Source organism: Lepisma saccharinum, chromosome 22, assembly GCF_977018435.1.
Source record: "Lepisma saccharinum chromosome 22, izLepSacc3.1, whole genome shotgun sequence".
In the NCBI taxonomy this organism is placed as follows: domain Eukaryota; kingdom Metazoa; phylum Arthropoda; class Insecta; order Zygentoma; family Lepismatidae; genus Lepisma; species Lepisma saccharinum.
In genome coordinates, this window is record NC_139250.1 from 7,124,275 (window position 1) to 7,138,177 (window position 13,903).

Below are 13,903 nucleotides of genomic sequence, written 5' to 3' on the forward strand. Positions count from 1 at the left end.
ATTTTGCAAAACTTTTTTTTTGGTATTGGGTAGTCCTACAAATACAATATTGGTCTTGTTTTGAGGTTCTTTGCATCGGTTTTTAAAATCCATTATCACTGTAAATTCACATTGCGAAACTGGTTTTCTACAGATTTTTATTCAGCTGAGTAAAGATGTATATGGAACATGGCAACACTGTATGCACTAACTGTATGCACAGTGACAGCCTGCAGTTTCCATGGTTCAACAGACATGATTGGTTACATGCGGTGATGCCACATACACCTTGACTCCGTTAAATGAAATTGGTTTCCCAATGTGAATTGACAATGGTAGTGATCTTAAGAACAGATGCAAAGAACCTCAAAACAAGACAAATATTGTATTTGTAGGTCTACCCAATACTAAAAAAAAGTTGTTTTGTAAAATTGATAGAATTTCAAGGAGAGTTATGACTTGCAAGATTTAAAAAACTAACACTTTTTTTGTTCTCACAACAATTAAAAATAGAAGGCATGCTCGAAAAAAAAATTGTTTAGCATAGATTAATGCAGAATTGAATAAGCTAAATTTTGATGTAACACTTTTTTTTATGTAGGTCTACTGGTTAATTTTTAATTGGAGATGTGAGGGTTGAGCTAATCCTTCTTCCACACAAATTGTCCTACTGATTTGGTCTGAAAAAGTCAACAAATTTTACAAAATTGTACACAGCCCATCTATCACATGGTAATCAATGGATTCTAGGTTTGATTCCCAATGGAGGCACATCCACAGTCCTGACAAGCTTTTTTGACCATAAGGTGGACTAAAATTAAGATCCAGTTGCCCTACTCAATTATCTGTGATAAATGTTCAAGTTTTTAATGATCATTTTTGGTTGGTAGCACAATGTAGTCATGGGGAAAGTTATGCAAGTGGAAAATTGAAAGCTCTGTTTGCTTCATCCTCACGTCACTGGGGGAAAATATGAAACATACACAAGTAAGGTAAGTGTAACACTTGTTGATTATGCTGTGTGTAATAATGTATTGTATTCTATTCGTGTTCAAATTTTGGCAGTACTCACTCATGTTTTAAATTATAGTTTTGATGATGGTGAACAACATGCATGTTGTAAGTTTGCATTAATTTGTTTTCACTTTTAGAGAAAACTCTTTATTTCTACACCACATTGCATGAAAGTGTTCCGAAAAGAAATGGACATTCAAAGTATGTAGCACTGCCAGTCACCATCCTGAGTATTACTGACGTTTGTCCTTTGAGTACCAAATTTTGAACATACTCAAAATTGAGAAATGTTGTGAATATGTGTCATTATATCTGCAGTGTTCGGGAAAAGGCACGTAAGTCACAAGCTGTGATTTTCTCAGCTTTCATCTAGGTTGCACGGAATCAATGAAAAGAAAATACGGTACCAGTTTCATAGATCGGAGACACATTAAAATCGGATATTTTGTATTTCGCATGGTTCGTACTTACAATTGTGTATTGCGGAACATAGTTCAAGGTGCCATTATGCTTTTTACACGAAAAAAACACATTTTTTCACATAGTAATTTCTTTGACTCCTTTTCTCGCTTCCATAACGCAGAATATGTCAGGCAAATCTTGACTACCGTAGTGGGCATGCAGTGTTTCCAACATCCTTCACCGAAAAATACCTACTATCGTGTTCGTCACTTGTGCAAATTGTACATTATGCACAAGTAGCTGATGGATAGCCCCACGAACCATTATGCATGGTAGCTGATGGATAGCCCCACGAACCATTATGCATGGTAGCTGATGGATAGCCCCACGAACCATTATGCATGGTAGCTGATGGATAGCCCCACGAACCATTATGCATGGTAGCTGACCGATAGCCCCATGAACCATTTCCGATTAGGTTAGGTTTGGTTACGTTAGGCAAGCATAGTAAAAAAAGGGGGGGGGGTTGAAACACTGACAGGGGCTTACGTCATCAACCGTACACAGCATCCACTTGTCGTAGGGTAAGCAAATGAAAGCAATGGCAATTGTGCATCGGCGAGATATTTCTCTTGAAAAATACATGATTTCCTGGTCAAATATATTCCACATTGAAAGAAAATACCTCGACGAACGTTGTAAACCTTGGAGAAACTTATTTCCGTAAGTAGTTTCTTGTGTAAAATTGATGAAATGTGTCTCCGATGTATGAAACTGTTACCGAAAATACAATTTAACCTGAGTTATGTATATGTCAAGGTGAAGAGGAAATAATGTGTACAACTGAGAATTACTTACAAGTGTAGATTTAGATACCATGTCATTTCATTATTAAAATACTGTTAATTGAATCTATTTTGAGGAACAAGATATATGTAATACAGTTATTTCTGACATAAAGTGGTAAATTATTGAATCTAAAATTTGATTCTTAAATACATTACATTTGCCACTTTATTAGTGAAGCCTTTGGAACTGAAATAATACAGTAGACACTATACCTAGGTAGTTTTGTAATTTTACTACCCAATTTTAAAAAATCGTCCAAAATAGCATTTTTTTTTTACTAAACTGTGCAAATGTATACACAATCTCTAAATCTGCAGCTATTTCAGTTTGTTTTTTGTGGATTAGCATCCCTTATGAATTTTAATTCCTGGTCAAGCATGTAACTTTTCCTCTTTCTGTTCTCCATGGTCGACCAGTAGCAAATGAAAATGGTCACTTCTGTGACATTGTTGTACCTTGATTACTTACAAAAAAACTGTATTTTATGGAAATTAGTACATATAGCACCGAATTATGTATAAATGTATTGTGTACAAGTAAGGTTTAATTAACACGTTTTTAAATTATAGTTTGCTGGGACCTACAGTAATTTACATGTAAAACAGGATTACGCAGAACTGAGTTATGTACAAAGCAGTCTCGACTGTATCAGTATAATTTTATATTGGCCATGTGCAAAAATTCTAAACTGATGATCCAACATTTGTATCATGTCTGGAATGTTTGTTATTAAAAGAATAAACATTAATAAAAATTATTGGTACCAGTTTCATAGATTGGAGACACATGAAAATCTGATATTTTGTGTTTCGCATGGTTCGTACTTGCCAATTGTGTATTACAGAACATATTTCAAGGTGCCATTATGCTTTTTACACGAAAACAAACACTTTTTCTACTAAAATAACGCATTTTTCTGAGTGCTACCAAATTCGCATAACGGTGCGATATCTCTTACTTTGGGAATCATAATATCGCTTCTTTTGTTTTCAAATATTAGTGTTTCCAACCTTCTTCAACGAAAAATACCTACTATCGTGTTCGCCACGTGTGCAAATTGTACATTATGCACGGGTAGCTGACGGATAGCCCCACAAACCATTCCGATAAGGTTAGGTTTGGTTAGGTTAGGCAAGCATAGTTAAAAAAAAAGGGGGGGTTTGAAACACTGACATGATTTCTTGGTCAAATAGATACCACGATGAAAGAAAATACCTCGACTAATGTTTGAAACCTTAGAGAAAGTCATTTCTGTAAGTAGTTTCTTGTGTAAAAATGAAGAAATGTGTCTCCGATGTATGAAACTGTTACCAAATTATTTTATGTAAGATTTCATTTTTTGTAAATGCTAAGAGCTGTAAGCCTGGCCCTCCTAACCTAATCACATACGCATTATTAGACCTAAATGGAATTGTACATTAGGAGGGCCACATTTAGAGCTTTTGTCATTTTTTGGAAGCTGGGTGACCTGCACCAGACCCATGTTAAATCATGCTGATAACACAAGGCAGGCAGAATTCTATAACATTCTTTACTTACAGTAGTTCATTTCTCTTCACAACTTATTTCCAAAGACTGAATACATTTAGTTGCATTTAAGGAACAATCTGTTTAGCGCTATACTTTTTCATATTTCTTGATGAACATGCAAAAACTTTTAATCAAGTTCGCAGAGTGTGTAACAACAAAGTGATTCAATATGTAAATTACATGATAACACTCAAACATGTCTTATGATGAGGGAGCAAATTTTTGTGTGCTAAAAAAACTTTAAAATATTTATTTTTTATGTTCTAAAGATAGTGGAAATATGTGGCTAAAAGTGAAAAAAAATAAATCAAATTTCTGTAAAAGAAATAGATTCTCACCAATGTCAGCAGCACGTTAGTTGTGCTCTGTTGATTAAAATGAACAACAAAGCACATTTCCAAATTGTCCATTGGAAATGCACGCCAATTGTCTCTGAAAGGTCCTTCATGGTTTCACAAAGCTGTTGTGTGTAAGTTTCCAGTTTTTCTATGACATCACACAAGGAGCTTAGATTTGCAGATGACAACCCTAAATCATTTTTTAAGCACCCATCTTCCAATAAATCGAGAAGTATCTCAAAATATTTTGTCTATTTTGTGCAATAACTATAAAATATGTATGTTTTATGTTCTTTCCCTAAAAATGTTCTAAATGTAAAATTAATTTTTCTGTGAAATAAGACTTCGTACATTACATTATACCATAGGGTTGGCACTCCTACCGAGTGCCTTCTGAAGCAAGGGAAAATGTTTTTTTTGCCTAAAATTCCACTCCCTACTTCTGGCTAGCAATTAGTAATGATAGGATTTAGGCATGGATTCTGCATGAATTAACCATCCGCTAAGAGTTTGTTCTAAAGAACTGTAATAAAAGTGCTTGTGAAAGTAATTGGTGGCCGCGGTGGCTCAGTCGGTAACGCGTCTGACTACCATGCTAAAGGTCCCAGGTTCGATCCCCGGCCGGTTCAAATCCGGGAACTTTTCTAACGATGGAAGCGGCCCCGGCGCCCACCCAGCGTCGAATAACATGGGTACCTGGGGGAAACCCTGGGGGGTAAAGGCGGTCAGGGGCGTGATGCTGATCACATCACCCCCACTCACGACCGGATCAAGAAAGTGTGGGGCTTTACCCCCACACCCCCTATACGCCTTCATGGCGTGGTGCTATGCACAGGGGAGCACTTTACCTTTTTTTTTTTTAAAAGTAATTTGTTTTCATGATAGTCATTGATATCCAGATTGAGAGTTTTTTTCCCCCCCTTCACAATAAAACACAGATATTAATGTTTAAGAAATTATGTTGTTTTGAGCCTAATAATGGATTTTTGCAGAGTAAATGCCTTTCTTGAGGTGGTGTTTTTTAAATTTTTTTGCTTAGTCCTTGCTTTTTTCACAGCTTTGACGTCTGTTCATTGTCAGGGTTGCCACTGAGAAGTCATGCAATTTTGACAAAGTGTGAAAATAAAATATTTTGCGCGTCTCAATATGGGAATGAAAATCTTATTGATTGTGCATACTTTTATAGTTAATATCTTGAAGTATTGTATGGTAATAAGATGTTTTTTAAACCCTCCTTGCTCTAGCATGAGCGAGCAAAGATTCATACAACATATGCATATTTTGTATTAAACTTTTAATTATTTTTACATTACACCTTGCATATTATAATTTTCAAAATGTATTAGGTTGATTCCCAGTGCAAAAATTGGTACAAGTTCGTTATATCGGAGACACATTAAAATCGGATATTTTGTGTTTCGCATGGTTCGTACTTAGCAATTGTGTATTGCGGGACATAGTTCAAGGTGCCATTATGCTTTTTACACAAAAACAAACACAATTTTTCACATAGAGAGTAGTTTTTGTTATTCCTTTTTTCGGTTCCGTAACACACAATATGGCAGAAGTTGACTAGTGTTGTAGGTATGAAGTGTTTCCAACCTTCTTCACCAAAAAATACCTACTATCGTGTTCGTCACGTGTGCAAATTGTACATTATGCACAGGTAGCTGATGGATAGCTCCACGAACCATTTCCGATAAGGTTAGGTTTGGTTAGGTTAGGCAAGCATAGTTAAAGAAAGGGGGGTTGGAAACACTGACAGGGTGCTACGTCATCAAACGTATGCAGCATCCGGTCCACGTAGCGAAAGCAATGGCCCTTGTGCGTCGGTGAGATATTTCTCTTGAAAAATACATGATTTTCCCGGTGAAATAGATTCCACGATAAAAGAAAATATGTCGACGAACGTTGGAAACCTTAGAGAAACTCATTTCCGTAAATAGGTTCTTTTGTAAAAATGAAGAAATGTGTCTCCAATATAACGAACTGTTACCCAAAAATTATAGTAAAAGTTTCATCATTTGGTTTTCATATTTTTGCACAATATATTCAAAAAATAATGTGTGTACAGTAAAGTGTATGCTGGAAAACCATGAATTTTTCTTTTGACAGTAGTATGATCACTTTGGAATAATTGTTGGTGTATATCAATGTAGTTAGTTAGAAAGAAAAATTCATGTGAATGGTAGTAAAATTTCTAATCACTGTTGAAAATTTTAAGCTTCTCAAAAATTTTATTATTGTGATTGCGGTTTTGTGAGACTACACTTGGACTTATGTTTTAACAGTGCTAAAGTAGGTCAGCTGTTATGTTTTCATCAAATCAGCGTGACATGTTACAGTAGTGCTGGTCTCCGTGGTGGAGTCCTATGATGCCAGGGGTCACGGGTTCCAACCCTGTCCTGGGCATGGGTGTTCTTTGGAAGTGTCCCTTTGTCAATTTCATCATAGCATCATTCATCCCTAGGGAGACAAATTTATGGTAAATAAAAACTGAGGAAAGCGGAAAATAAAATGTTAGATCAGCGGTATATACCAGCGGTGGAAAAAAAAAAATTGGCCCACACTTTTTCATTATGAGAGGAAACAACATACAAAAGACCTATAAATTGATAAACTACTTCATTTTTATGTACTGTACACATACACAAGTACTTAGCTGTCCAACCAAAAAGAAAACATCAAGAAAAAATCACTTCATTTCTAAATTGCATATCTCAAGTGATTTATTCATTGTATGTATTTAAAGGATATCCTTGCTGTCCAACAAATAAAATAATCACTACTGCACAAACACATGTTGAAAATCACATGACGATAAACAAAATTAATTCATGACTGAACACAAATTACACCATTGTTTCCCTTGATGTGCGGGAACAGACTAATCTTCTCGCTGCTACAGCTAGCAAGTTCAATAAAACTGGAAGTTGAGTAGACATTCGGGGAAAGAAAGGATTGGAGCTTGACAGGGAACGAAGTTTTCAAACTGATATTATGTGCATGGGAAATCCCCATTTCCATCGTCTTCCTCATGTGATCGAAGATAAAATGTTCTTCAGCTGCAAGTGGTAGGATTTAGGCAAACGTTTCGTTACAAATCGACAGTTTGCGCGCACAACCTCGATTGTCAGTTTTTGCGTGTTTTCTACTTAATTTGATGATATTTCACGGTTATTTCGCGAAAAAGTGTTCATTTCGCATTACTTCGCAAATAAAACTCATGCATATTTCATGATTGGGGGTATAGTTACGTGCAGACTATTCAAAATTGCATATTTTTTTTCACATTTTGCGATTTCGTGCATCGGGAAAATTCAATGTCCCTACTCATCCCCATCTTTTTGATTAGCCATAGTGGTAGACAAGCGAAGTAAAATAAATCAAATGAATGTTACAGTAGTGACGACGTGTTAAAAAATTAATAAACTTGTTTGAGCAAAGAAATTTGTACAAAAATCATATTTGAATATCCACTTTCAAGTCCAGCACCTTCCAGTGTTATTGGATATCCATGAAATCTTCATATATGTTATAGAAGTTGCATTGGGCTATTGATGGAAGGTTGGTGACTGATGAAGATTGCATACACATTGCTGTTACCAGTGATGTTATGAAGCCATGTTTTTTTTTAAAGTGGGTACTCTTAGTGTTTTGTAAGTAATATTTGTATTTAAATTCTGCTTCTCAAATTATTAATGCTATTATTGTGTTTCTTGTGCTGCATGTGGTGATGAATATAATTTGTTTACTGAATGGTTTTTTATACCTCTTGTGATAAAGTCACAAAGTGTTTATGGCTACACACATATCCAGTGACCGTCCTTGTTTCATATACAGGGTTATCCATTTGGGTATGGATAAAATAAAACATTAATAGAAACGTAAATGTGATAGTAGGAAAATTTTCGTATTGGTGTTTTTGTGTGTGAAACAAACATGGGAGTTTTGCTGTAGTGTGTTGGCAACAATGAAGTTGCACAAGTGGTTCGTGATTTTCTTGACCAACATTTCAATCGTCGTCGGTGTGGCCATGGGGGACCAATTGCTTGGCCTCCCAGCTCCCCAGATTTAACCCTTCCAGACTTCTTCGTCTGTGGTTTCGTTAAAAACACTGTCTATTCACATAAACTCACTGACATTGATGATTTGAAACTCAAAATCACGCAGGCTTTCGACAGAATCACCACAGAGATATTGCACCACACGTAGATTGAATTGAATCACAGTTATGAGTTGTGCAGAGTTTGCAATGGAGGCCATGTAGAAAACTGAAAACTGTACCAAACTGTTATAGTAGTGTATACAAATAAAAACGCCCACCTTTCAGTCTTTTGTATACAATATTTCAAGTAATTACATTTGACCAAAAAAAATTCACATCCATTTTATTTTATCCATACCCAAACAGATCACCCAGTATTTTCAGATATCAAGTATGGTGTACATGTTTTTTTTTCTTTTAATGTGAACCATGAATAATGTAAAATTAGAAAAGTAATATTTTCACTCCATGAAAGAGTTGGCTGATTCTGCTAAGGTAGTGCAAATGGTAGAAATGTTTACATGTGTGTTGCAGAAGTAATTTGTCTTTTGCGCTTCTGAATTTAAATCGCATTAAGATTCTCAGTAGTTTTTCAGTTTTTGACATATTCCTGCTCTCTTTTTGCAGGGGGAAAAGCTGCAAAATCATTTGTTGATCGATGCATCCTGTATATCGGAGAAAATGCAGCAGAATGTGTAAAGACAAATTCCTTTTTGAACTTACCCAAGGATGCTCTCGTGAAGCTTATTTCGTCTGATCATGTGAGTATTCCACACTTTTGCAGAGGTAAACTTTTAATTGTTATCTTGTGGATACATGTGCAGATTGCACAAAATATGCACACCATACTATTTCAAGTAAGCTCTCGATTAGTAACAACCTGGACCAAGCTGGTAGGAATTTCAATATTGGCTGGTATCAGTGGTACTTGAAAGTATCGGAATAAAATTTAATGTATTGCACATTTTAACACCGAGTAAAAGGAAAAATGGACAGTCACAACCACACATGGAAGACACAGCCAGGGTTGTTAAAAGTCCAGCAATATTAAATAAATTCAATTCCAGTCCAGGATAGAAAATCAGCAATTGTAAATTGGTTCTGGACCGTAAAGAACCTTTTTATCTAAAGTTTTTAATTTCAGTCCAGAAACCTTTTGAATTTAAATACAGTCCAGGAACCTTTTTTCCGGATCAATTTAAATCTGGTTAAAAGAAATTACAAATTAATAGGATGTACATGTTTTTGGCAGCTAAAGTATGTCAGTGAATTTCCACAATTTTCAATCACTAGTTGTGATGGGCGATATATCATACAAACGATATATCGTGAAATGAAACAATACACAACTTGGACTGAATTTAATTTGTGCAAGAAAGAATGTTCCGCTCCATTAGAATTTATGGGTTCTTGGCAAGAGTGCCTGCAAAACTTTTATTATTATTATTACTACTACTACTTATTGTATATTTGTAAAAAGTTACATAAATTTATAATTTTCATATTCTGTATATCTATACATATTTGCATAACTGTATACTTAACATATTAATTCATGTAGGACAAAAGCTGTTTTTATAGTTACATATTAGACTAAAAGCTTAAATGTAACCCTACTTCAATAATCATAATAATAATTGTTGCTGTAAATCTCAAAAAACAATATTTTTTTTTTTTGTAAAAATCGCTACAATTTCACCATTCGAATTACATTAACTCTTTCTAAAATTCTCAGGGGGCACTTGCCCCCCTCCCTGCGGGCACCTTTGGTTCCTGGACACAACACAAGCTCCACAGAGGATTATCCTGGTTGCAGGTCCAGGCACTAGACCTTCGTTAGTCTGCAAGAATGCAGTCCAGGGTGTATTACATGGAAGAGAGGTTGACATTTTGGCACCTTCCGAAATTGTTAGTTCTTACATCTAATGTGATTGGTTCCAGGCAGATAACAACTGCTGAGGGTGCAGAAACACCCTGAAAAGATGCAATATTTTTTTTATTTCTGCACCTGTAAACACTGGTTTTTAGTGTTACAGCCTTCCTTTCTTACAGACAGTGACATCGATTCAACACATGTACTCATGTGTACAACTTTTTGATAATTGTGGCCTAGGTGATCTACATTTCCTGCTTTTTCTACTTCAACCCTTTTTGTCCTCTTGTAACAATTGTGTAGAGAAAATTAACAGTTTATAGATGGTTTCATGGAATTTTGTTAGTTACATTGGAAAGCATTCACCCTCATGATGGTACCTAGTGAATAGGGATGGGTGATATCGGAAATTTGATATTGTGATATATCATGTAGAAAATATCGTCACAAACAATACAATACAATATTTTTTTCTGTATCATGATATCAGTGATGTATCATCACCACTATATATATTGCCAAATATCATGACGATATATTGCTAGCATGATATATATTGCTAAAATATCATGACAATGTATCGTCTAGTTGATATCGCCTGGATGATTTTTTTTTCAATATCGCAATATATTTTCTGGATGATATATCGCCCAGCACTACTAGTGAATGAAAATTGTGGAAATTCACTGACATACTTTAGATGCTAAAAACATGTAAATCCTGATACATAGGGTTTGTGTGCCCATTTTCTTATTTGCAGATACTGACTAACACTTTTACATGTTTGGTCGTAGTATATTGATATATTGGTATTACCAATGCTGGATTCCCAGAACGTTCAAACATGGTATCAATTTCACTGTACTGATAATTTCAGCTGTGGCATTACATTTGTATGTAAATGTCAGAAAATTGAGAGCATGATTATCTCTACAGTATGAATAATTCTAAACAAGAATTTCTTAGATTGCTGTTGTGTAGTTGCATGGCGTAGCATTATACATCTTGATATGAATCAGTAATCAGGGATCCTGGGTTCGATACCCAGTGGAGGCACATAGCACAGTGGTTCGAATGCCACTTCCAGTCCCAATTAGCCTTTCTGTGCATAAAGTGGACTTCAAACAACAAATAAATAAATCATGTGGTTATGCTAACAATGGTCTCAGCTTTGAATCCTGTCCTGGATATTGGTGTTTTGCAAGTGTTCCTTCATCGGCTTCATGTAATTACCACTGTATCCTCATGATGGTGATTAGCGGCAGACATATGCCAGTATTGACTGAAAGTGGTATCAGTATATTATATTGATAATGGTGTCTCCATCAGCTGGGATTTAGTATATGTTGGTCTTTTTGGCTCATTTAACCATTTTGAGGATACAAATTATGGAAGAATAAATTAATATTGTGTGTGGAATGGTGATGAAAACGTAACAGTGCAAGATTATGAAAGTACTACATTGATAGTACCTATAAGCAGGCCAATATCTTTATGTGATTATATATTTTTTCTTTGTATGCAGCGAAGGAAAAATGACAAGTGTCGGTATGTTACAATGTTAGGAACAATATACATGAATTTTAATGTTAGTTATTTTTACTTGCTTTGAGGTGTATTACATATTTAGGCCAATTTTCTGGTTTTCATTGGGTAATGCAGATTTGTGGGACAAATATTCGAAAAAGTCTGTTTTTTATTGTATTTTTGGAATGCATGACAATTTCCCAATAGGAGACAAATTTTATTCAGTTCATTTAATTAAAACACATTCTTTTCATACTTTTTCCTAACGTGTTAATAACTATTATTGTAGTGACAAAGTGGCACAGTTCCAAAAGTGTTTCTCTAGCATTGGCCTTCCATAAATATGGAAAAATTTGAATATTACAATTTGATGTTCATATTTTCTTTGCTGTCACATATCAAGGTGGATTTCAAGCGTGTGCTGATTTGCAAATTTGGTGATGCTAGTTTAAGCAGTACAACAGTATGATTGTTTTGTAGTTGGCATTGGAGGAAGAGGACGTGTGGAGAGCCGTTCTCAACTGGGCCAAGTACCAGGCAGGAGTGACCCAGCCGACTGCTCATTGGGCAGAAGAGGAGCGTGTCAGGGTGTGTCAGCATTTGGCAGGTGTTATTAATCATGTGCGCCTACTTTTGATAGGTAAGTCATGTTTACGTGTGCATTAGCTCAAAGCTCTTCAATATTATCATGGAAGAGAAGAACAAATCAGACACCACACACTGGACCAATATTTTGTCTGTCTCACACGAACATTGCGAATGTGGGGAAAATATTATGGTGAATTATCACAAAGCATTTTTAATGCCTACATATCTGAGGGGCCTGCCAGGCCCACCACCTCTTGTTTTTCAACTGCGAATATTTTTATAAAAAAGTTGAAGATAAATTACATTACTCCCTGCCCCCTTGGGATGTGTATTCCAACATGACACTCATGCCTGTAACAGTGTACAATTGGTTGGTAATTATGGTAATTTTTTAAATTTTTTATAATTACTATATAACAGCACACGTATAAACAGAAAATACCATTGATGAAACCTTAATATTGAATTTTTTTTAAGTTAGTGAATGACAAAATATGTATGTGACACTCATGATTCTTATTTTTTATTAATGATGATAATTTTTGTAACTATTATGATTATTATATAACATCACGTATATAAACAACACAGAAAGTATGAATCAATAACAAGAAGGTTTGTTGAATTTTAGTGATAAAAAAATGTATCATATGGCATGGGTAAAGCTAGAGTTAATGCTTTTACGAGTACTTCTTAGCATAATCAGTATTCGGAAAACTATCGTAGCAGTAATGCGAGGGGCGATCAGGTTGCTCCGACCCTAACATAGAAGGAATGACGTTATGATTGATTTTTTATTTTGTTATTGTTTAGTGATCCTTAGTATGCTTCCATTCTGAATTGCAAGTCTGAGTAGCATACAGTTTCCTTTTTACAGGGATATAACTGAGTGAAGTTGTGTCAATGTGCCAGAATGGAGAAAACTGAGGTGAGAGCGGTGATCAAATATTTTGAGAAGAAGAAGTGGACGGTATCCAAAATTCATGAGGACTTGGTGGATACACTAGGGGACACTGCTCCTTCATACAGTATGGTGAAGAGATGGTGTCGTGAGTTTAATTGTGGGAGAGAGTCGTGTGAGGATGAACATGCAGGTGGAGCACCAAAAACTGTCATGGCGACCGAAAACATTAACCAAGTCCACGATATGGTGCTGAAGGGAAGTCGAGTCCGTCGTCATGTTGCTGAGATGTGTGGCCTGTCATATGGCACTGTGCAAAACATAATTACCCAGGAATTGCAAATGAAAAAAAATGCTGCAAGATGGGTCCCTCGAAACCTCACCCCAGATCAGAAGCGTACCCGAGTGCTCATCAGTCAAGAACTTCTCGACAAGTTTCGTGCTGATATAGACGATTTCCTTGCCCGATTTGTAACTATGGTTGAAACATGGGTCCATCACTTCAACCCAGAAACAAAATCACAAAGCATGGAGTGGAAACACCCACATTCTCCACCAACGAAGAAGTTCAAGGTGCAAACGTCAGCCAAGAAGGTGATGGCCTTAATTTTCTGGGACTGCAAGGGTGTCCTTCTTGTGGACTATCTACAAAGAGGCCAAACCATCACTGACACATACTACAGTGACCTAATCAAGAAATTACGCGATTCCATCAAGAAAAAAGGCGTGGGATGTTGACTCGCGGTGTGCTCCTTCACCAGGACAATGCATCTGTCCACACCTCACGCATTGCGAGGGCCGCTATTGCAGATGCATCGTTCGAATTGTTGCCCCACCCACCCTATTCCCCAGAT

General features: G+C 36.0%; 1 protein-coding gene across 3 annotated transcripts in view; it reads left to right on the plus strand.

Annotated features, from left to right (window-relative positions):
- The window catches only part of LOC146005011 (serine-enriched protein), a 197,245-nt gene that overhangs the window by 142,790 nt on the left and 40,552 nt on the right, over positions 1–13,903 (plus strand). For all 3 annotated transcript variants that reach the window (XM_083144130.1, XM_083144132.1, XM_083144131.1), the window contains exons 5-6: positions 8,788–8,921; positions 12,041–12,200. In XM_083144130.1, the coding sequence (XP_083000256.1) occupies positions 8,788–8,921; positions 12,041–12,200 (294 nt within the window). The remainder of the gene's footprint in view (positions 1–8,787; positions 8,922–12,040; positions 12,201–13,903) is intronic.